General features: G+C 44.2%; 1 protein-coding gene across 2 annotated transcripts in view; it reads right to left on the bottom strand.

Annotated features, from left to right (window-relative positions):
- ZNHIT1 (zinc finger HIT-type containing 1) overlaps positions 1-21,696 on the bottom strand; it is a 35,611-nt gene extending 13,915 nt beyond the window's left edge. The window contains exons 1-4 of one of the 2 annotated variants that reach the window (XM_078669459.1): positions 21,619-21,696; positions 16,457-16,624; positions 15,033-15,112; positions 14,162-14,331 (exon numbers count right to left, since the gene is read on the bottom strand). In XM_078669459.1, coding sequence (XP_078525585.1) covers positions 14,162-14,331; positions 15,033-15,112; positions 16,457-16,624; positions 21,619-21,679 — 479 coding nt within the window. In that variant the 5' untranslated portion in view covers positions 21,680-21,696. Of the gene's footprint in view, positions 1-14,161; positions 14,332-15,032; positions 15,125-16,456; positions 16,625-21,618 lie in introns of both variants that reach the window. The other variant, XM_078669458.1, reaches the window with a different exon arrangement.
- Positions 21,697-22,011: the final 315 nt, after the last annotated feature.

Genomic DNA, 22,011 nt, shown 5'->3' on the forward strand with positions numbered 1-22,011 from the left:
AGACTCTGCACTGCTTTGTATCACTGTTCACCTGTCCTTTGGCACTATATTTCTACCTGATGGGTACACTCCCACCCTACTCTCTTACTACAGACCAATATATGATACACTCTGTTTTACTGATTCGCTCTCCTGATACTACTTGTTTACCTGATTGTATATTGATATATGTCCTATGTATGTTATTATTATTACTGTTGACCTGATTGTATATTGATATGTTCTATGTATGTTATTATTATCCTACCATGTTAGCGACTATTATACTGCTCCCATTCTCTCTGTTATTTCCTATTGCCCCTACCCTGTCCTTGTAAAGCGCTCTGATATCTGTAAGGATCTTGTTCGCGCTATATAAAACTTTGAATAAATAAATAAATTAAATAAACATTAAAACAAACATCAAAAGTTCTCGAACTCGGGGGAGGAGCCTAGCTCGCGGCCGTAATGGTCGCCCTTTAGCTCGGCTCCCGCAGCCCTCCGTCCTGATTGCCTATCCTATCTTCTATCCTGTTCGGGGACGACACATTTTTGGGGCATTGGAAACATAACGGCTTGTTTGTACTTACCATCCGACCCCGGGGTCTCGGGGTGCAGTGGCTCCGGAGTTGTGGCCTCCGAGGGATCGGGGCCTCGGCGAGACTTGGACCGGGACCTGGCCGGTGGGATCCGACGGCTCTCGGCCCCGGCCGAGAGCGAGAACTAGTGTTTGGAGCCGATGTGCGAAGATCCCGGCGATCCTGACCCGGGCCTGCCCTGGTGGCCGCGCGGCCGACGTGGGTGAGAGGCCTGGGGACCTGATTCTGTGAAGGGGTCTCTCCCCGCCGCTGCTTTGTCCGGCGGCCCTGGTCCTCGGGGCCCAGACTCCGCTTGTTTGGGGCACCGGTGCTGGTGCTGGCGGAGACCCGTTTGGGGCGGACATCCTTTTGGCATCGAGGCCGCCCTTGCTGGGACCCCCGGAACTTGTAAAGTCCTACATTTGCGAACTGTTCTTTCCGGGGGTCTTGGTGAGCGGCGATTGGGCTGATTCACGAAATGGCGGCCGACCCTCTGAAACGAGAATCACCCTGTGGCGGCGGGGGCCCGTGTTGCCTATTGGTGTGGGGAGCGGATCTGGTGGACGTGAGCCGACGGTCAGAGATATCCTGGAAGCCCTGAGATCCCTACACGCTTCCCTGGCCCTGGGCGTCTCGGTGGGTCCGCCACGATCTGCCGCCATTTTGGGCGGCCATTTCTTCTTGTCGCCCTCTTGTTTCGAAGACTTCATTGCCTCGCCCCCCACGATTGACTTGAGTGTCTCCGCCACTGATCGAAGATCGTGTAGTGTGTCGGTGACTTTGGGGCGCCCTGCTTTTCAAGGTTCAGACCCCGGGGACCCGGATGCTGTACTGCGACCCTGTTCGACATTGTTGCCTGAAACTATTGGTGGACTGCCTCCTGTGCCTGCTTCGATGACTTTGCCTGTGTCTATAATTGGGGCCACCTCGCCCGCTCCAGTGGCGCAACTGAACTCCTGTTTTTCATTGCTCGTGCTGCGATATTTGATGCATCTATATTTTCTGTTTGGACTATTGCTCCCTTGTGGATCTATCTACCCCCCACGTAACTATGCTAGTCACCATTCCACTCGATTATATGCTGATTTCGTATTTAGTATGTGGTTTTACATTGCCATGTGGTGGGTGGGGTTTATCGCTCGAAAAGGTTGGGGGTGAAATGTACGACTTCTGTTTGATTCCCGGTATACGATTTAGTAGCATAATTGTTTTTAATCGTAGAAAGGTGGGAGGTCCCCTTCTCCTCATGCTTTGTGGCGCGTGATGGGGTGTCGTCCTGGTCTGTTTTTGACTGTGCTTGTCTGGTTGGGCGGAGGGCTGCGGCCGCCCGTTCGGATTATAGTTATTCTGCTCCTCCCTCCTGTCTTCTTTTCTCCGCTTTGGTTGCCTTTTTGTCTCTTTCTTCTTTCTTACTTCTCGCTATATTTCGGGTTCCGGTTTAGGGCGACAGGCACGCTGTTTGAAGGGTGGGCCATAGCCTTCTACAGGGGTGCAGGGTGGGACGGGTGGGTTGGGCTCTATTTTTTGTTTGTCTTCTGGTTCTATGGCCCTTTTGTATCTCTTTTTCGTGAGGCCGCGTCTGTCCCGACCTCCTATGATGTGTTTCGGGTGGGGGGTGTGGCGTCGTTAATCCTCCTGTTATGTTTCGGCTGTCTTTCTCCCCGATCGCCATACCCCCACTTGGGCCGCTCCTCCTTTTGTCTCCTGTCTTCCCGCCACGGGGGGCCTGTGTCGGCGTGTCCTCTTCCTTTCGTTTTTCATATTTTCTTATTCTCCTTTTATTGTTTTATTTTGTCTTCCCTCCATTTTCCTTTCCCTTCCTCTTCCCCTTCCCCACTTCGTCCCCCCCCTTTTTTCCTTCCTGTGTCCCAGAGGTTACTATGACGGGCTGGTTTTGATGCATTGTCTTTCCGAACCCTCTGTTCTGGCTTGGTAGTGTCTTGGGTGGCGGGCATGTTACGAGGATAATGCTCAGGGGCTGATTGTGTCTCACATATCCTGATTTTCTTGAATGCATTGTATTGTCCCCCTGATATTTTGCCCCCATGCCCCCTTATTAATGTTGAGGTTGGTTTGGATATCGGATGCCTCCGTATTGAAAGTGAGCCTGTCATACGTCTTCTCCCCATTTTATCAAATTAAGCCTTATTTACTCCTGTGTTTTAGCCCTTTGGTTTCTGTATCTTTTCTCCCCTTCTACGATTGTACGGCCTCTGCTTTGTACTGATTGATTATGTGATATTTGCCTGGTGACTCCTGATTATTTTGCACATTGCGGCCGGCCGGCTTGGTTGTAGGCCTCGACTTGTCTCTCCTTTTGATGTCAATAAAGGTTTTTAAAAAAAAAAAAAAAAGTTCTCGAACTCCGGTGCATTTGCCTTTGGGGGGGTGGCCTAGCACCTTTCCAGCTTTCACGTCTTCTCCACTTGGCTCTGCTTGCTCAACGGCTCACTGTCCTTAGGGACAAAATTACATGAGAGAAAAATGTGGCTCTCCTTCGCCGCATACGGACCCCGCGGCATGTCTTTACCCCGTCCCCCATGCAGTTGTGCTCTCCCAGAAGGAAGAAAATAGGGGATGGGGGAAAAAGCATTGAGTGGGGGGAGCCCCCGTCATTCACACCAGAAGAAATGCTAAGTGAATCAAATAAAGAAATCCAGGCTATCCATTAATAAATAGCAATAAGTATACAATTCAAGGAACATCCACCCCCCTCAGCATGTCAAAGACCTTATGTCAGAGAAAAGGGGTCAAGGAAGCAAAGGATACAGTATGATTGACTTGCAGTTTGTCCGTTCCCAACGTGGCTCTTCTCTCACTCAATTGTCCATCAGGTCATCCGCCGCTCGCGGCGTAACAGTCGGGAATAGGATTACACTATGGTCCGAATCCGAATGGACAGTGCTGTCCTCCGAGTCTGTCGCAATCTTTCCAGAGTCTTCCCGAAAAGTGCCTACCATCGCCAGAGCGTCCATTTGGTCTTCCTTTTGTTGTTCCCGCGTAGGGCCTTGTCTCCTCGCCTCCCGTCTCGGTTTCGGGGACCCCGCTCCGTCCTGGGTCTGGCTACCCCTCGATTCGTCGTTGGTCGACTCCTGGGTGACTTCCTGGCTCCCGTCAACACCCATGACCTCTAGCCATTCCTCGACGTCCGAAGGGCCCTCGAAGAAGTGTGTCTTCCCGCCATGTATGATTTTCAGACGAGCAGGGAAGAGAAGTGCGTACTTAAGCTTGGCCTTTCGTAACTTCCTTTTCACTTCCATGTACGAGGAGCGTTGTTTCTGGACTGAGTTGGTGTAGTCCGAATAAAGGGAAATCCTCTTATTGTCATATTGGATGATGGATTTCTCCCGCGCTTTCTGCAGCAGGACATCTCTATCGCGGTAATTAAGTATCCGCACGATGAGGGGGCGCGGGGGAAGACCCGGTCTGGGCCGACCCGTCGGGATCCTGTGCGCCCTGTGAGAGGCCGTCCTCTGCGACGTGGTCTCGGAACCATTGTTTCATATAATCCGCGGCCTGGGCACCCTCACAACGTTCCGGAAGGCCTATAACGCTGATATTATTGCGGCGGTTACGGCCTTCCGCGTCCTCCACCCGTTCCATGAGGGAGGTGACTTGTTGTTGGAGCTGTTGGATGGAGTTAGTATGGTCTGCCACTGCTGGCGTAGGGTCCGTCAGAGCTAGGCCCTGGTCCCTGACTTTATCCGCCAACTTGTTGTGGTCTGCTTTCAACAGGGATACATTCGTAGTCAGGGTACCCATCTGCTGTTCCAGCACCGTCCTAGATTCCCTTATTTCTCGCAGGATAATGTCCAGTTTGTCCATAGGTTGCCCATCTCCCTGGTGCTGAACAGAGGACGCCGAAAGAGCCCCCTCCTCTCCAGCAGACTGCTCTGTGCGGGCTGTCGTGGGGCCCCCCCCGAGCCATCTGTCACCTTTACTCCCTTGCGAACCATGGTGAACACAATTCGTGGCTCCCTCGTGGCCAGCCCTGCAGGACACCCCGGGAATCAGGCGTGCGCCCGGAAATCACCCCAGGAAGTGCTCCACGGTAGTTCCTGGGCCTTCAGGGCCAGAGAGTTCAAACAGGATACACAGCCCCCACACAGGTTAAAACATCTCAGGAGCCTTGCTCCCAGCCTCCAATGTTAGTCCTAGCGTGTGACTCACTAGGGTGTAGGTCCCTCTTTTTCAACGCTCCGCATTCCCATTCAGAAGGAGGGGACTCCCGGGGCCCCCACGGCCCGAGACCCGGTTCTTCGCGGCGTCGTATGCGTCACAGGCCCTGGGGCCCTTTACTCTATTATGCGATGTGCTACGCTGGGCTATGGGGAGGCCCAAAGCGTGGTCACATCAAGGAAGGGGGAGGGGGCTCTTCACGCCCAGTCGGCACTCCCACAGCTCCATTCCAGACAGCGGGCACCCAAGTCGAGGGGGGGGCGACCACATCCACCGCCGCTCACCTCCACCTCTGTTCGTCCACCTCCCGCCCGCCGGCAGCAGCAATCTGGAAGGTCCCGCGTCCTCAGCAGGTCTCGGTCCCGCACTCCTCCCTCAAGGCTCGGCGATGTCAGGCCACAAAATCCTCACCAGCCCTTGGTGGCAGCACGTAAATCCCTCCGCTCTGCATCCGAACGTAGCCGGGCGCTCCCACTGTCCCTGCCGCGTTCCAAGTTTTTTGACCCGGGCACTTCCGGTCCCTCCCCTCCCGGGGATGTCGGCCGCACCCTCTACTGTGTCTCCCGGCCGTGGCCTAGTCACATCCACGGCAGGCCCGCCCTCGCAGCCCCAGTTCTCTCGGGACCTCTCTCTCCCGCAGACGGCCACAGAGCCACAGGCGTTCTCCGACTGTATTCCGCCAGTCGTTGCCTCAACCCCGGGGTGTTTTGTCAGGATAATGCCCCAAATAGAGCCAGAGCTCTAGCAGTGCCCCACTGCCATCATGGTCGGCTAGCCATGCCCCCTCCTATCTCTTGTGCTTAAGGCAATAAGTATCAAAGAGTTACCTAATTTGCTGTCTTTTTTCTGTTTAACCAGGCAGCAAAGTATTATATACATTCATAGTCACGTGGTGATGTATGCATCATCAATAATCTTATTTGAGATTTCCCAACAAAAACACATTGTATCAGCCTATTTACATACCATTTTCAAGCAACAATAATGCTTTATATAATTGAAATCTAAGAAACCCTCTATTTTTGTGAAGTTGTCAGATGTCAATAAAGGAACAAATACAATCTCCTACGCGGGTTTGTGCGAACATTTTTAGGATCATTCTCATTGTTATATTGCCTTTGTCCTACTATTCAAAGATTCTAGCCATTTCTGATTTGCATATGATCAGCACTATAAACATGATTATCCAAGCGTGGAAGTTTTTCTTTAAGATACCCTATGTATTAAAACTCCTAAGGATGGCCCAGAGTTTATAAGGCGATAGCCTAATGCCTAATATCAATCATATTGTTTAAACAATTTTTGGTCTAAAAAAGCCCCAGACGGACCGGGGTCACGGGAAGGCAGGGCAGGACCCCTTTCAAAATAACATACAACTGAACCATACAGAACGATTTATACGGCATTTCTCAATTCTATCAAACATTATGCCAGTCAGCGCAACGCATTCTCAAAGTTTCTCATGCGCAGAGCGGTCTCTCATACAAGTGCTAGAAGCGACCCGTACGTCGCAAAAAGGAGGGGAAATTAAGCGTTACAAGGCTACCGTCGTGATTTAAAAACAATGCCCTCATAGTCGGCCATGCATCCCTGACTAAGTCTGCTAGCAGTGTCACTTACTGTGAAAACCCGTAATCGTCAGGTCAGGAGTCTCAGGTTAAATCTGTGGTATATGGTGTCTCTGTTAAATCTCGTACACGGTATTAACCCGGAAGTAAAATGTCAGCACGTGATCGGGATGTATCCCCCAACGTCATAGACGTGCACATAGAATTAAATATAGTTAGTGTTGACATTTCCTGAGTTGAAAGTGTAATTCAGAACACCTTCCTTATTACAGTTAGCCACTACTAAGGGTCAAAGATGTGAACGTGTTTGGTCTGTTTAGCCCGGAAGGGAGCCATATATGCCAGCGAGACATATTACGCTTTGCGCACGGTTGTAAAAAAGGATTATCTACTAGTATACTAGAATCTAATTGGCCGAACCAAATTTACTGATATTTACGTGAAGGTCCTTGAGAAAGCATATATGTCCTTGGGCTGGGCGCATTATTATATAGGCAGACAGTCCCCACTCCATGGTGCACATATATCAACGGATCCTTGGGGGTTTGAGTCCACTGAAGGACAAATATGTCGGGCCACTTATGATTATCTACACACTATTTATCAGCGTTTAGATCAAATTATGATTTTGAAAAAGTTAAATATGCTCTTAATTATTAGCCGGAGATTTTTTTGGAAAAAAAGTTAATAAAGTTATTTCTGATTACTAAGTAATTTATTCAATAGGATGTATTAATATTCACAAAGGAAAGGGGATCTCCTGAGAGGTGGTCGCTAATGCGATCATCTTAAGATATTTAGCTATCTTTAAAGGTAATCCAAACTATATACGCTATTGTAGTTTTTGTATAGTTTGTAGAGGACAGCGACTGGTGCCCTGTATAATATGACGGACCCCCATATTTTGACGAGGGAAAACTCAAAACATCGAGTGCAATATTCTGATAATAGTTGTCATTAAAAGTAGGTGCAAGGGCCCTGGAATTCAAAAGAGTTTAGTACACACAAGATTTTTGCTTTCGAAAACAGTTTGATTTCCTAACACAAATTAACCTATTACTTTTGATAGGGTTACTCAAACATATACATTCCAGAGACATTTGTGTCATAATTAAGGCAAAACAAAAATAGAGTAGTAGAACGAATGCTGCATTTTAAAGCCAGTGGTGCCATTCATGCTCGATATTGAGTCCTTTTCCACTGTTTCATAGCCTCTAATTAGTGCACTCTCTTCTTGTCGGAGGCGTGTTTCCAATTTCCCACCTCGTTTATATTGTTTTAGTTTCTTCAGACCTACAAAGGTGAAGTTACGTTGGTGCTCATGATACCATCGAAAATGTTCCACCATTGGTTGTCGAGTGTCAGATTTGTGGATATTGCGATAATGTTCTTGGATGCAAATTTTTAAAGGTCTTATAGTACTCCCAATATAATGCAGATTACATGGACAAGAGACGAGATAAACTGTATTTGTGCTCTCACAATTAATACATTCCTTGATTTTATGCTTTTGATTGCTTATATCCATTTCCTTTGTCTTTGATTTCCCCAATTTGCATACCGAGCAATTTGAACAGGTGTAGAAGCCCTGTGGTTGGGTCAGAAACGTATTTGATTCAGTTTCGATATCCAAAAAGGATTTCTCTTAAGTTTCTACTTCTTGAGAAACTAAGTTGAGGTTTGTCATTAAGTACTTCTGATATAGTTGAATTTTTTTTAGCAAATGCCAGTTTTTGTTTAGTGTTTTACGAATATACTGATGACCATTGTTGTATTCTGTGCAGAACCGAACCACTGTTTTTCTTTCTTCAGGGCGACTGTTATGCAGTAATTGTTGTCGTTCAATATCTGCATATCTTTTTTGAGTTGTATGGAGGGCTTGTGTATTGTGGCCACAAGTTTTCAAATGGTTAGTTATCTCATTTGAGTTGACAATGTAGTCTTTGGTCGAGCTGCAGTTCAGTCGTGCTCTCCGATATTCTCCTGTTGGAATGTTATTAATGGTATGTTTGGGGTGCCTGCTGGAGGCATGGAGTATTGAATTCACACTCGTCGGTTTTCTGTGTATTTTTGTTTGCAGTTTGCTATTTTCGATATAAATGGTGAGGTCTAGAAATTCAATTTCAGTTGTAGAGATGGTGTATGTTATTTCAATTACCCTTCTGTTGGGGGTATGTGAACCAATGAATTGTTTCAGGAGGCTTTTGGATCCTTGCCACACAAGCAGAATATCATCAATATATCTGCCCCACACTATGATGTTACTAGTGTAGTCAGACATGGTTTCACCCCATAGCCAGTTTCTCTCCACTTCTCCCATCAGAAGGCAGGCATATGGTGGGGCAAATTTAGCCCCCATTGATGTGCCCTGGTGTTGGATATAAAACTCTCCATTGAAAAGAAAATAGTTATTGTGAAGGCAGAACTCGAGTAAGTCTAGTATCATGGTATTCCTCCATGTTAAGTGAATAGATCTTGTTTGTAAGAATTTTCTGGTGGCTGCAATCCCATCTGTGTGCTTTATTGAATTGTAAAGGCTGGTTACATCAATGGATGACAAAACATAGGAGGATTAAACGCTCACAACCCTTGCTTAACTTCTTCAACTCTTTGTTCATGAGGAGTTGGACCTTAAAAGTATCTCGGACACTATCAAACTTAGGCCATTGTTACACCAGATCTCTATTTGGCACAAGAGTGAGTCAACCCTGAATAGACTGATTATCACTCAGCCAGGGAATTGCTCCCTAGATAATCTGGGAGTGATTCCCTAGCTGAGTAATATCAAGTCCAAACTCACAGCTTTGGGTCACCCCAGTTTGTTTTCCTGTCCTGAAAGAATTGTCAAAGTAGAAAATGCATGGGTCGAACTGAATTTTTTTAACTTGCATTACTGTTGTCGGGGAAGGAACTGAATTAAAGAAATCTGCTGTTCGTGCCCATTGTCTGACCAAAAATGTTCCCTTAATTGAGACGTATTTGACATGGGTCAGCTTCTAACCAGGTTCAGAATGTACCTTTTCTTGCCATTAATGAGGTTCCTTAAGGACTGTGAGGCTCAGGGTACCCTTAGTTCCTGTGAATGCGACAAAATTTCGGCAACAGCAAGGCATCCTAAATGCCCATTCAACACAGCTCGGTACACACAGCACTGATTCAGCAGTGGCGTGCTTGTGGTCCAGACATGTTTTTACAGAGGTCCATTTGCACATTCCGTTTTGTACTTTGTATACTTTTCCTAGGAGAAAATGTTTAATACCCAACCTAAAGGCTCTAAAATGTAATCAAGTAATGCCTGCCATGCTACTTCTTTTTATGCTTTGGGTTGTCCGAACTTGTACTAATGTAGGGTTCTTTTTAAGCAGCATTGTTAAGTTACGGGAGGCTTGGCCTTAACTCAGCCTTTGTTTGGGTGGGCTACCTGAGGTTTTTACTGGTTGTAATTTATCTGTATTTTTGATTGGAAAGATCTATCTGTTACCCAGGATGATTAGCTGTGTACCAATGCTCATCGCACTAGGACTATTTAGGTTGTTGATAACTCTTTGTAACTCAGATTGGAGAGACATCTGTCTCCCAAGCAGGGAGACTGTTTCCCAATCTTTATTGCACTTATTCTTTTTCTCCTATCTTCGCTGAATATTGTATAATACTAATGTGATGTATTGATTGTTTTATTTAATTTATGTCTCTTTTATGATTAGACCGATTTTAACCAAATAAAGAATTCTACTACTGCCATTGGCACATAATAAACATTGGCTGTTACTCTATCAATCACTTGTGATGGCTTAAATAGCCCTGGCATAAAAGCCCAGATGTACGAAGCCAATAACCATCACAAAGTCTGCAATTCACTAAATCACAAGGTTTGCAAATGTTAAATGGCTTTTAAAATGTACTAAACCCATTTTGTCAATCTAGAACATATTGCCAAATTGCAAAATGGGCTTATAAAGGCATAACCAATCACTATTTGGAAGTGGTGAGTTTAGGTCATCCCTTCAAAATAGCGATTTGTTAAAGTATGTGTCAGTATTTTGTGTGTCCCACGTTGAAGTGGTAACATAGTCCCAAAAGAAAAGGGATCCCCCAGGACTCCTTACCTTTGTAAATGTAAAAAAAAAAAAAAAAAAAAAAAAAAAAAAGAAGAGGTTTGTTGAGTAGGCACTGGTCAAAAGGTGCCACTGCCAACTCCCCAACAAGCTTACATTTTTTTTAAAAAGAAGATCCAATTATTTTAAGGAAAATTGGCTGGATGCCAAAAACTGGTTTACATGGGTTCACAGACTTAGTGATCTATGCTGATGGATAGTGATGAGGTAAATCGGGGTGCAACTAACTACTTCATCTACGCCCATGATCTTCAAGAATGGCCACCAAGAAAACCTACAATGGGTAGGGTAGGGTGACCTCAGGTAAATGTAGAAATTACTTATGTAAAGAAGCACTAGCCATTTTAAAGGATTTCTCCCCCTGGTGGAATTGCTGATGTTTATTTGGTGGAAGCAACTCAACTAACCCACCCCCCTTTGTGGTGTTAGACCCCAGAAAGGTTATTGCATGGAATTTCCTGGCTGCAAAGTTATGAGGATCTGCATATTAATCTCTACCTACTTGGCTTAATCTGTAGGAAGCCCACATTTCTCCTCTACTGACATGAAAACCATGTTGACCGCCTTCATCTTTGCTCACTTCGACATTTTGTTGAGGTCCTTTTCTTGATTTGTCCTGTTTTTATGATCCTTATTTAATCTCTGTCTTGGTTTCTCCAATATTGTTTTAGCAAACGGAGCTGATCAGCCATATGTACATTTTACACTGCTTCTGAAATGGGATGGAATGTATTATTGCTTTTTGCGGCAAGGGACCCAACTGCAATGTTGGAATTTGATTGGGCAGGTGGCTGCAAAAATCCCATGGGATGGCACTAAAACGTTTCACTCGTGATTGCAGTAATATCAATTTTCTGACTATGTACATCTCGCCTTAACTTTACCAGCAAAATAACAATAAAAGATGTATTTTTGTAATCGCTCTTTTTGCATGCAAAACCGAATTGCAATAGAATGAAGCAAACATTTGCATCAGCCTTATTTTATGCTTTGACCAGACCACCATAAAAGGGGGAAACTGGAGTACCAAAGGTGTCGGAAATAGGGTAAATACAATGACCGATTTTAAAGGATGGGAGCTTGAGAACAAACCCAGACAAAAAAAAGAATAGGTGTAAAAAAATAGAGGTCTGTCAATTTCAATACATGCGAGATGCGGACTGGGCATGTAATCCAGACAGCAAATTACTACAATCGTAAGCCTGTGTGTCTCATTCAGTTGCACACTTCCTAAAAGACTTCTAAAGGTATTTGCAAAAGTTGTCTGGTTTGGAAGAGAGGTCATTAAGGCCAGCTGCCTTGCTCTTTTCTACCATCATATTTTCCAACAGAACTTGCTTTCGTGTGGTTGGGTGAGCATAGAAGGTGTGTGTACTTTATTGCCTGGACAAAGAAATCCATCTAGGGATTCTTTGTGCGGAAGGGTACAGACGATGAAGGCTTACATGAGACAGCCCAGGCACCTTTGTTTGACCTTAGCAGTAGACCCTGCAAGATTCCTGAACTTTCCTTCAGAAGTGATTACTGAAGCTTGGTACTGGTGGATGACTAATCCTTTCCTATGTCTCGCTTGGTAGTGAGTACTAGAACCTTCCTTTCATTGCGCCACTTTAGTTAGTTTTAATTAGCAAAGGGCTAAAGAAGCCTTTTCCTTCCCTTTGAAGTTTAGCCTTTCTGTTCCCTTTAAGTGCACTCCGAGTACCACTTCCCCATCCTGCTGGTTTTGGTGACAAAGGGTTTGGCTGGACCAGTAAGGATCTAATAAATAAAACATCAGGAACTCCCCGACACCAGATTCAGAGGAGCTTCCTAGAAATCACATCAACTTCTGAAAGACCACGGAGAAGCCTCCAAACAAGAACATTGCAAAGACATTATTGATAAAATTGTGAATAAATACTGGACTAGCACTCTGCTCACTAAGCCAGGGAATTACATGACCAGGCATAGGAGCTACATAGCATTGTAACTTGCGAAGACAGCTGTGTGCCAAAGCCTGGACTCATGATTGCTGCCTTCCATTTTAGATTGGGGATACACCTAAGACAAGGCCTTGCCAGAAGAGTTGTCAATTGCCTGGAGATGGGGAACTAGCTGCTGGAAAAAGAAGATTACTGGCCAGCATTCCCCAAAGGAGAACCTGCCTCATGTAGTCATCTGCTCAGCTGCCTGGTGATCGAGTTGTGCAAAGGACAAGGGCCTTGTTAAAAGTCTTGCATTTGCCTTGACAGACAAAGGCAGCAATGACTGAAAGTGGTCTGGAAGTGTGCTCCTGCAAGATGACACTATAAAAAGACCACAGCTGTGTGAGGAGTAAGATCAGAGATCAACTCTGCTTGTTGTCCAAGTGGAGGAACAGCTCTACAGGATCCTGACCACAATATGCTTCTGGTGACGCCCAACAGGGCCTTGAGCTGGCTCTTGTCTTTTTTCCTGGCCTGGAAGTGGTTGGTAGGTTGGACCAGAGGAGGCAATCCTAAGCAGATCCCTACAAACGGGTTGAAAATGTGTCTGAAAATCTGGCCAGCAGCTGCAGAGATAGTGGAGTTTAAAGCCACACCTTGGAGGAATCTATGTGTGCCCGCTGGGTTTCTTTTAGGGTAGTGCGGGGCTCTGAAGCAGAAACCTTTGACCTCATACAGCTCTTTGAGAAAAAAAGCACTTGGAAGTGTGCTGCACTGAAAATCGGTTTCATACATATGGTCATTTGTAGTGTAGTGGCTTTAAAATATCTTAGCAACGTTACAAAATAAAATGATGGACAGAATTCACCCTCCAGTCACAGATCTGGGTTTAATCCATTGTTAATTTGCTCGCCAAGTCACCCCAGTTTGGACCCAGCCATATACAAATCAGTCTTGACCCTGTTCCCCATGGGGGACTTATTTGCATATGGCTTGGCCCAAACTGGGGTGACGTGGAAAGCAAAAGCATTATCCTTTGAAAATACGAGGCTTTTCAAGCGTGATGGCTTTTGAAAATCATACTCACACCCACATTTAGTGGTCTTCTTAATATTGCCTTTCAAAGCTACCCCCTTTGTCAATCATGGACTTGGGGATTCCAATACATGGGTAGTAAACCCAACGTGCAGTACCCCACATCACAGACTCGTGAAACCACTTCTGCATCATTGTGCTAGATGCCATCTTCGTGCTGCAGGGGGGGTTCTTCAATTTGTTCCTCAGGTCCAGGATCCTAACCCAAACACTGGGGAATCAGCTCCAGCAGTGGCTTGTAAACTGAACTTGTAGGTGAGGAATGGATGCCACACCCTCCCAGCTAATTTTAGAGAGGCACCTGTAGGATCCTCCCTTTCCACAGCTGCGATCTCCACCTGGGTCTCCAGGTCCCAGTCCGATCAGGATCTGCGCATGTGTGTACAGTACCAAGCGATGTTTCGGTCTAGAGTGGCACAGTGGATAAAAACAACAGGCTGGAGATAGTGGCTGAGATTAATTCAAATATTCATTTTTTCACATTGTGGTTTGTGTGCCGACAAGCTTTATGTCATTCTATTTAACCTCGTTTTTTAAGGTTAGGAAAAAATTGCTGTTTAAAAAAAAAAAACACCTGTATCAACTACCAAAATTTCAAGCAAAAATGCAGTTACCTCAAGTTCAGACATAATCTTATTCCCAGTGGACAGTTTCTAAAATCAGCTAATGCCCACTTTCAATGTCATCTTTTATTCATTGGAACTGAAGAAGCCGCAAACACAAAGAAATTACGTTCTCCTCACCTGGTTTCCTGATGTGTTCCCAAACACTTGACACAACAATATCGAGCTCCACAGGACACGCAGGTGTAGGTGGATGGACAGCCACAGACGGCACAGAAATGACGCTGTGGGAATTTGGATGGCGGTGCACAGGCTGTCAGGTAGTTGGGTCCCTCTGTTGCACTCAGGTTCTGCAAAGAAACCAAGGTGGAATTTCATGCAGTAAGTTATTTTACTACATTAAGAGAGGTTTATAAATTCACCATTTGAAAAACTGTCATAGGAAGATTTAAGAAAAATGCCTTGGAAAGACTGTGAGGCATCAGTCAAAGAGCAGGACTTGGGTCACACCAGGCTTAAGCAAGCACAGGTATAGTGTGGGTGTAGTGTCTACACTCAGGACTTGTCCATCTGGTATAACTGATGTAAATGACGGCGGGAAGCCCTGTGCCTGGTGCTGGGTTAAATGCATTGCTGTGGTGAGTCTTTGTGATTGTGCCTGAGTTTTTAGATTTAATGTTGTGGTGGTTGCTCCATTACTGCATCATAAGTAAATGTCATTTCTTTTTTACAGGGCATGTAGTGGTAAGATTCGTTACTAGCCTTGGTACACGTCCCAGCAACACTTGGAGACTATTTAATGGCTTTTTAAGTGTACTTCTGCATTAGCTGTAGTAACGCTACGAGGAAAGTGTTTGAGTTGTGTGCTCTGATAGTGTAATCGCTACGGTATTCGGATTCAAATATACAAGGGTATCAGTTCCAAACTCTCGATTTAAAAATACATACATATGGACAATGGAGAGTGTGTGTGGTATTTTCAATTTATTACCATCACAGATAGTTGTGGGGCCCTCTAGTGAGGCACCCTCAGCTTAAATACAATATTTACCTGCTCCTCAAGAAGTGCATGGAAATTCTTCCGGAACCTCAACTTGAAATGGTCGCCTCTGGTTTTCTTCTTCTTTTTTCCTGAAAGTTGAACTAATAATGATTATGTAAAAAAGAAAAAGAAATCAAAATTACAACTTTGGGCGTGGCAATGTTGATACCCCAGGTAGGTTAAAGGAAATTTAAAAGCACGCTGGTCTATTTCAGACTGGTTCAACAAATGAAGCTGCCTTTTTGTGAGGAGAGCGTGTGATCTCATGATCTGACCAAGATAGTAGACAGAAGCACTCAACACACACTTGGGGTACCTAATGCAGTGAAAGAGGAATATAAATTATTTGAAAAATCTCATCCGCTCTGTTATTGGAGTACAAACATTTTGCTTTTAAAATGATCACTGGTGGAACAGGATGTAGGTAAAACTTTACATTTACATCTAGAAAACGCCCAGCCTGATTTCGATGTGGATGGCAATGTAAAATCCTCCACTTCTTTGCAGGTAAATTAAATCTGCCATTGTTGGGAATATCAAAGATGGAACTACCGCTGAATGATTTAATGCTGACAGTTGTAGTTAGGCTGCCAGTAATTCCACCTGTGTGAATAATGCCAACAGAAATACCACAAATCGCAGATTTATAGCATCAGCCTGGAATCAGCTGATTTTACTCTACCGCAAATCTCAAAATCGGAGCCCAAGGAGGCACACAGCAAGCAGATTAGAGACAGTCTTGATTCAGATGACCAAAAGGCAGCATGTTTTAAACCACGAGACCCAAGATCATAAGCTCCAGGATTTCAGCAAAGATATTCTGGGACATGAAGGTAGAGGAGAAAATGAGCGATAAAAAAAATTAACTAGTGAGGTGCAAGGAATGGCATTCAGGAAAGTAAGAGTACCAATAAAACGTGTGACAAAGTATGAGACTGCAGTGGCTTGGAAGGGACATGGAAATATGTGTAGAGGAAAAGACAGGGATAGACATAGAAGGAAACAGTTAAAACTGCCTCTGGTGGACAAGATGGGAAAGAGAAGGAGAAAACTAACAGAAAAAAATAAGAAATATGCATATTGGAGGGATAGCATGAAGTAACAAATGGTAAAACTGCAGACTATATGTGACAAGCAAAGGCAGGCTACAGGTACAAAGAGGTCAGAATCCCACAGATCCTTACAAGAACTAATATTCAAACTGACCAACTAAGCAAATCTTATCCTAATAAAGGAATTCAGGTTTCATAACTACTTATGATTTTGCGAAAATTGCATCTATGAAAGACTCCCCCAAATTCTCAAGACATCGGCATGGAAAGTGATTAACTCTTCTCCACACCGTTTATCCCTTCATAAGCCCCAGTCGGTCTGTCAAATTTCCACATTGTCCCGCAAGAAAGCCTGATTCTAGAGTGCCTCTCAAACCTCACCTGTCTCAGGGTCGTCATCAAATTGGGGCAGGCGCTTCATCTGTGGCAGGTTGGCATGGGGGTCATCCTGGAAGTTGTCTTTCTCCAGTGCCTCGAGTTGGCGGTTGACGCGCCGCTGACGGGTAGCAGAGTCTAGGACCCGCCTCTGAGATGGGTCTGAAGACCGTGCTGAGGAAACAAATTCAACATGAAAAAATTCACTCCTGGAAACTTGAAAGATCCATAAGTATTAGGAAACCTTGAGAACAGGAAAAGCCACATGAACGTGAAGTGACTCTCACACTGACTCCATACTTCTTGTACCCCTGTCAGATTCTTTTCCCCCAAAACCGGTAAGAAGGAAACAATTCTTTAGGATAGTAGCTAATGGGAACAACTGCAGAGCTTCATAAAGTGAACATATTGCTTGCTTTATATAAAAAAACTTTGCATTGTCTCACCACTACTAGACCCACTGCAACTCTCAAGACAAAAACTGGAATAAATTCTAACAAAATCTAATCGTCTGCCACCTCTTCAACATAACCTTCAAACACAGGCTTCTTTGACCAAAAGAGCTCTCCTAAGCTCACCTACTCCCTTGCTAGCTTCAAAATCTCGTGCAATGGGCAAAATCATGTGTAGCAGAACACATGACCACACTATGGACTCTAATGTGTAATGGAATTTCATTAGTTATCTAGTTGGGTCATCTTCATTAGCCTCTCCCAAATACTGCATTTTGGTGAATAACCACCGTTAGGTTCCAATGTCCTATACGGAGCAGCTACTCTATGGGCCAGATGTAGGTAATTCCGATTTACCGACTCTTTAATACCGACTCATACCGAATCGATATTTAAGAGTCGGTAAATTGGAAGGAGGCAGATGTAGGTAAAAAATTACCGATTCTGTAAGAGTCGGTATTTACCAATTCTGTAAATACCGAATCGGTATTTCCCATTGATTCCTATGGGCCTTGAATACCATAGGAATCAATGGGAAATACAGATTTGGTATTTACAGAATCGGTAAATACCGAATCCTGGCAGGGGGAACGGGGTGTCACTTTGACACCCTGTAGCACCCCAAATGCAGGCTTGTGTGCCATGTGGCACACGGGCATGTCTGTGTGTCACATGACATAGGTGTACATGCCCAGATGTGCATGTACACTGGAATTCGGTATTTTACCACCCAACAGGATTGGGTGGTAAAATAAGAAATCCTAAGGGCCTGTGGCACTGCAAACTGTGCCACCTACATATGGATTTACAGAATCGGCATATTTACCGATTTGGAAAAATACCGAAGTGGTAAATTTACCGAATCGGTAAATATACCGATTCTGTAAATTCCGATCCACCTACATCTCAATAGCCAAATACCGGTCGGTAACGGCCGAAATCGGCCGTTACCGACCGGTATTTGGCTACCTACATCTGGCCCTGTATCTTTTCTGTTGGAGATTCCCAGTAAATAAATAAATGCAAGACAAATAAACGAAGTTAACACATTTACTCTTCTATGCGTCCACTACATGGTGGAAATGTGAACGTGTAGGTAGGCGTAGCTTAGAGACAAGGCTGAGAATTTCCAGCTCTGACTGATGGTCAGTGTAATCAATAAAATACCATACTGCTTTAATTACATGACTGAGCATAGCAGTTTTGCAAAAATGTGCTTGCACTATTTCTTTGCTATATTCTTGTAATAACCAATCATTTTTTTAGTCTAAAATATGTGATATGTAACTTATAGAAATTATGTAATGTTTGAAAATGTTCTGGTCATGCCAATGTTAGACCCTCATCTAGGTCTCTGGGTTTCTGGTAGCCTTATATATTCGAATGTCGCTACGTATTTGGGTAGGTTTAGCTCACATAGCCAGATTTGCAACTTTTGTTATTCATTCAATTTTTTTTAAAGTGTTTGAATTTTCCTTCAAAATGCCTAAAATTTCCCTCACTGGGCACAGTGGAAAAGGACATGAATGTAATCATTTACACAATCCACTGTTGCATTGCTAATACATCCTGCCTTTTTCCAGTTTGCTCATCTGTCTTTCTATGCTTACTTATCCTGTATACAATCATTACTAAACAGTGTTTAGTGTTTTTAGTCCAAGTATTCTACAATGCTATGGCACCTGTTTAATAAAGTGTTCAATGTCATATTGTGTTGTGTGATTATTTGATTTTCAAATTGTTTTTATAGAAGTCCATCCACTTTATTTAAACCAGTGAATGTAACCTTTACGTCATTTTTAGGTGTTATTTTCAGAGTAGGTCACCGCACTTTCCTAACAATTAAGAAAATTGGCTTCATAAAGTGAAAAAACTGAAACCCTAATTTCACAGATAGGTTCATGGGGCTGCATTTTGGATGTGTCATTGTAAAATGTGCACATTAGTCTTTGCTGGAGGGATTTTGTATCTTGCTTGAAGTTTCACGGGACACTAAAAATTATGCAGAGACAGGTGTAGCTCGCTATGTGTTCCAGGTGCGCATTTCGAAACCGAAACTGTGTAGGTTGTTATTTTATTTTAAAGAGCATTATTTTCTATTTCCTTTATTTTAATACTGCCCACAAAACGTGCAGGAAATCCAGGCTTTGCTTCAAATATTCTTTAGTAGGCGAACGAAATACTGAAATCATCACTAGCATTAAATGTATCTACATTTCCCAGTCTACCCCTCAGGAACATGTATAATGATCTTCTTGTGCCGGGTATCCCTTACACAAGAAGGCACGACGATACTCCCTGGGGTGATAAGCCACGCTCTACAAATCCTGCTTATATGATATGTGAGGGGCGGTTTTTGCTGTGTTTGGTTCAGTTCTTGCTTGCGCTCAGAGACTATTTATTTGGGGATTGCATGAAAGCTCAATTAATAGAACAGACAACATGGCTTGTGTTTTAATCCATTCTATCTTTACTCTTTATGCTACCGAGTTTCCCAGTACCTGGAGTCAGGGATACAGGTGCTCAGTGGCGAGATACCACATGATGGATGTAGCAGCAAGTATGTAGGAGCCTGGATTTGTTAGCTCTTTTGCGGAGACAGATGTTGATCAGGCTTGGAAGTAAATCATTGGACCTGTCTTTTACCTCTCAACCACTGGGTTTCTTGAACTGAGGCTTATCTATTCCTTGTTTATGTGTAGAAACCAGGCTAGGTGCTGGGCAGGGCCGGTCTGTGCTTAAATCATGCCATGGGCAAAACCAATTTCTGGACCCCTCTTACCTACCCTTCCTAAAGTCCCCCCACCATCTTTCTTTCCTAAACGCAGTTTATAATAACCATCACTAAAACACACAACTTAATAGTGATGCTTCTGTGCTATGCTCTGTGATGGAACAAGAAATGTTTGCGCTGCGGTCTGACACTTTTGTGCGTTATACACACTATTTGCCTAGGGCCACAATGCCCTCCTGAGAGGAACTGTGTGCTTTTACAAAGATTACTCATTGATGAGTAAAATATTAATTGTTTCTTTTCAGCTCAGATTAACTTTATCAAAAGATCCATAGCAAAGAATGTTGCAGAAAGAGCCACATGGAGAAAAGGGGCAATATTGCTACTGACCTTCTCTTCTCCCTAATCTTCCTCCTTCCTACTGCTGATGATTATCTTAGTGGGGAGGGGCCTTTTTTGTTTAAAGGTCAGGTCCTGGATGACTGACCTATGAACACAAGTGTGCGCACCACCCGTTACCCAAAACACCTATTTCGACAGTAAATTGGTAGTGAGAGGTGGCGTGGGTAAGAACTGGGCGTGGAGAAAGACAATTCTAGGGAGATTAATGAAGATTCATAGAAAAGATGAACAGGCACTGTAAGCCTGAAATTTAAAAATAAAACCATTTTTTTACCTGGTTCGGCTCATAGTGCGTCCCTCTAAATCTAGGCGACCTGGGCCCTGCTCAACCATACCCAAGGCCAGGTGGTCAACACTAAGGACTTGAAGACATTCAAAAAGTGCTTGGCAGTGTCTATAATTGTGAGATATTGGAGCTAAAACGTAGGGTCTAATTAAAAGGCAGGCCACAGGGTGACAGGGAGCAGCCTTGTAGCGTGACAGCTAACAGACGTGGGTTAACGCGATGTTCAAGGATCACCAGTGCTACAGACCAGGTTCCTCATTCTCATTGATGGGAAACCCAGTAGAATCATGCATAGGCAATATCTACATGTTATAATGGAAGTCATCACATTTTTTAACCTATACTGCAATGATTAGAATGAAGAAAGTAAGGCCACAACAGTACTGAGCTTGTTTTAATAAAGGAAAATAAGCATGTTTCCCAGTGCCGAAACATAACAATGCTACACTCTAATTCCGAAGCCCGTTTCCTCTAACTCAGGTGTATTTCGAAAAGATCTTGTCATAACATTGGATGAGTATGGAACCCATGCATGCACAATATAAAACTGATGAGGAATAACTGTGAACAGAGGGAGTGTTTTTCACCTTGAGGTTCTGAGTGACATTATAGATAGCTAGGGCTTCACTCTAATTGCCTATTTTTTGTCACTCACTCAGAACCCAACGGTTAAAAACATCCGTTATTTACAGTTACCTGTCTATAATTCTATACATTAACTTTAAAATACGGTATCCATTGTGTTGTTAATCAATTAAACAGGTAGTAACGAAATATAGATGCGTTTTTATTACCCTAATTCCGTTGTTTAAATGGTGAAATGTATTTATAAGTAATCAGTGCAATGACGTTTTACTTTTTTTTTCCAGAAGTAAAACAAAACCGACTCTATTCACAACCTGCTATCCAAATTGGCAACAATTTCTATGGTCTCCAGATCCTTTCTATCACCCGCCTCCAAAAACACACAACACTAAGTCAAACATCTTCCCAAAATATGCATACCTTTTCCCTCGGCTAAGGTCGTCTATTTCATTCATAGCGGTCTTTCTGCATTTAAGTCAACTGTTCCACAGCCACAACACCTTTTGCTATCAGAATCCCCACTCCCCTGCCCGCGTCCTTTTGTCACCAGACCCCAGCAACAAGGCTCCAAGTCCACAGTCCTCCGTTCCCATTAACAGCCCCTTTCCGCCATTTGCGCCCATCCACGGCCCGTTTTCGTACCAACAGTCCCTGTCCGCATTCACAAAACCCTTTCCCTCGCCCGTGTTTCCGCAGAGAGCCCACTTACCTGAACTCTTCCTGTCCCCCATGCCTGCTCTGTTTACAGCCGAAAGAGAAACTAGGCGCATGCGCTGTGGAGAAGACTGGAGGCGCCACTCTAACAACAAGCCCAAAGTCCTGTAAAGGAAATCCCCTAAACACGCCCCGCCTAGATAAGGACAATGAGCGACTATTAAAACGCAGAGAAACACGAATTCTAAATTACCCATGGAGAGTTAGGGAGATGTGGGGCTTTTGTCTTTTCTGTTGCTAATCACTGGTCTGTTTTGCAGTGGGAAGCTTTCTCTGAAATCCACAGGGACAGATACAAAGCCAGACTAAACATGTCCAAAACAGCCCTATTCACCACGGTAAACGAGGGCGCTCATAGCTGCCAAGTTTTAGATTGCTTATATGACAT

Source organism: Lissotriton helveticus, chromosome 12 (genome assembly GCF_964261635.1).
Source record: "Lissotriton helveticus chromosome 12, aLisHel1.1, whole genome shotgun sequence".
Taxonomy (NCBI): Eukaryota; Metazoa; Chordata; class Amphibia; order Caudata; family Salamandridae; genus Lissotriton; species Lissotriton helveticus.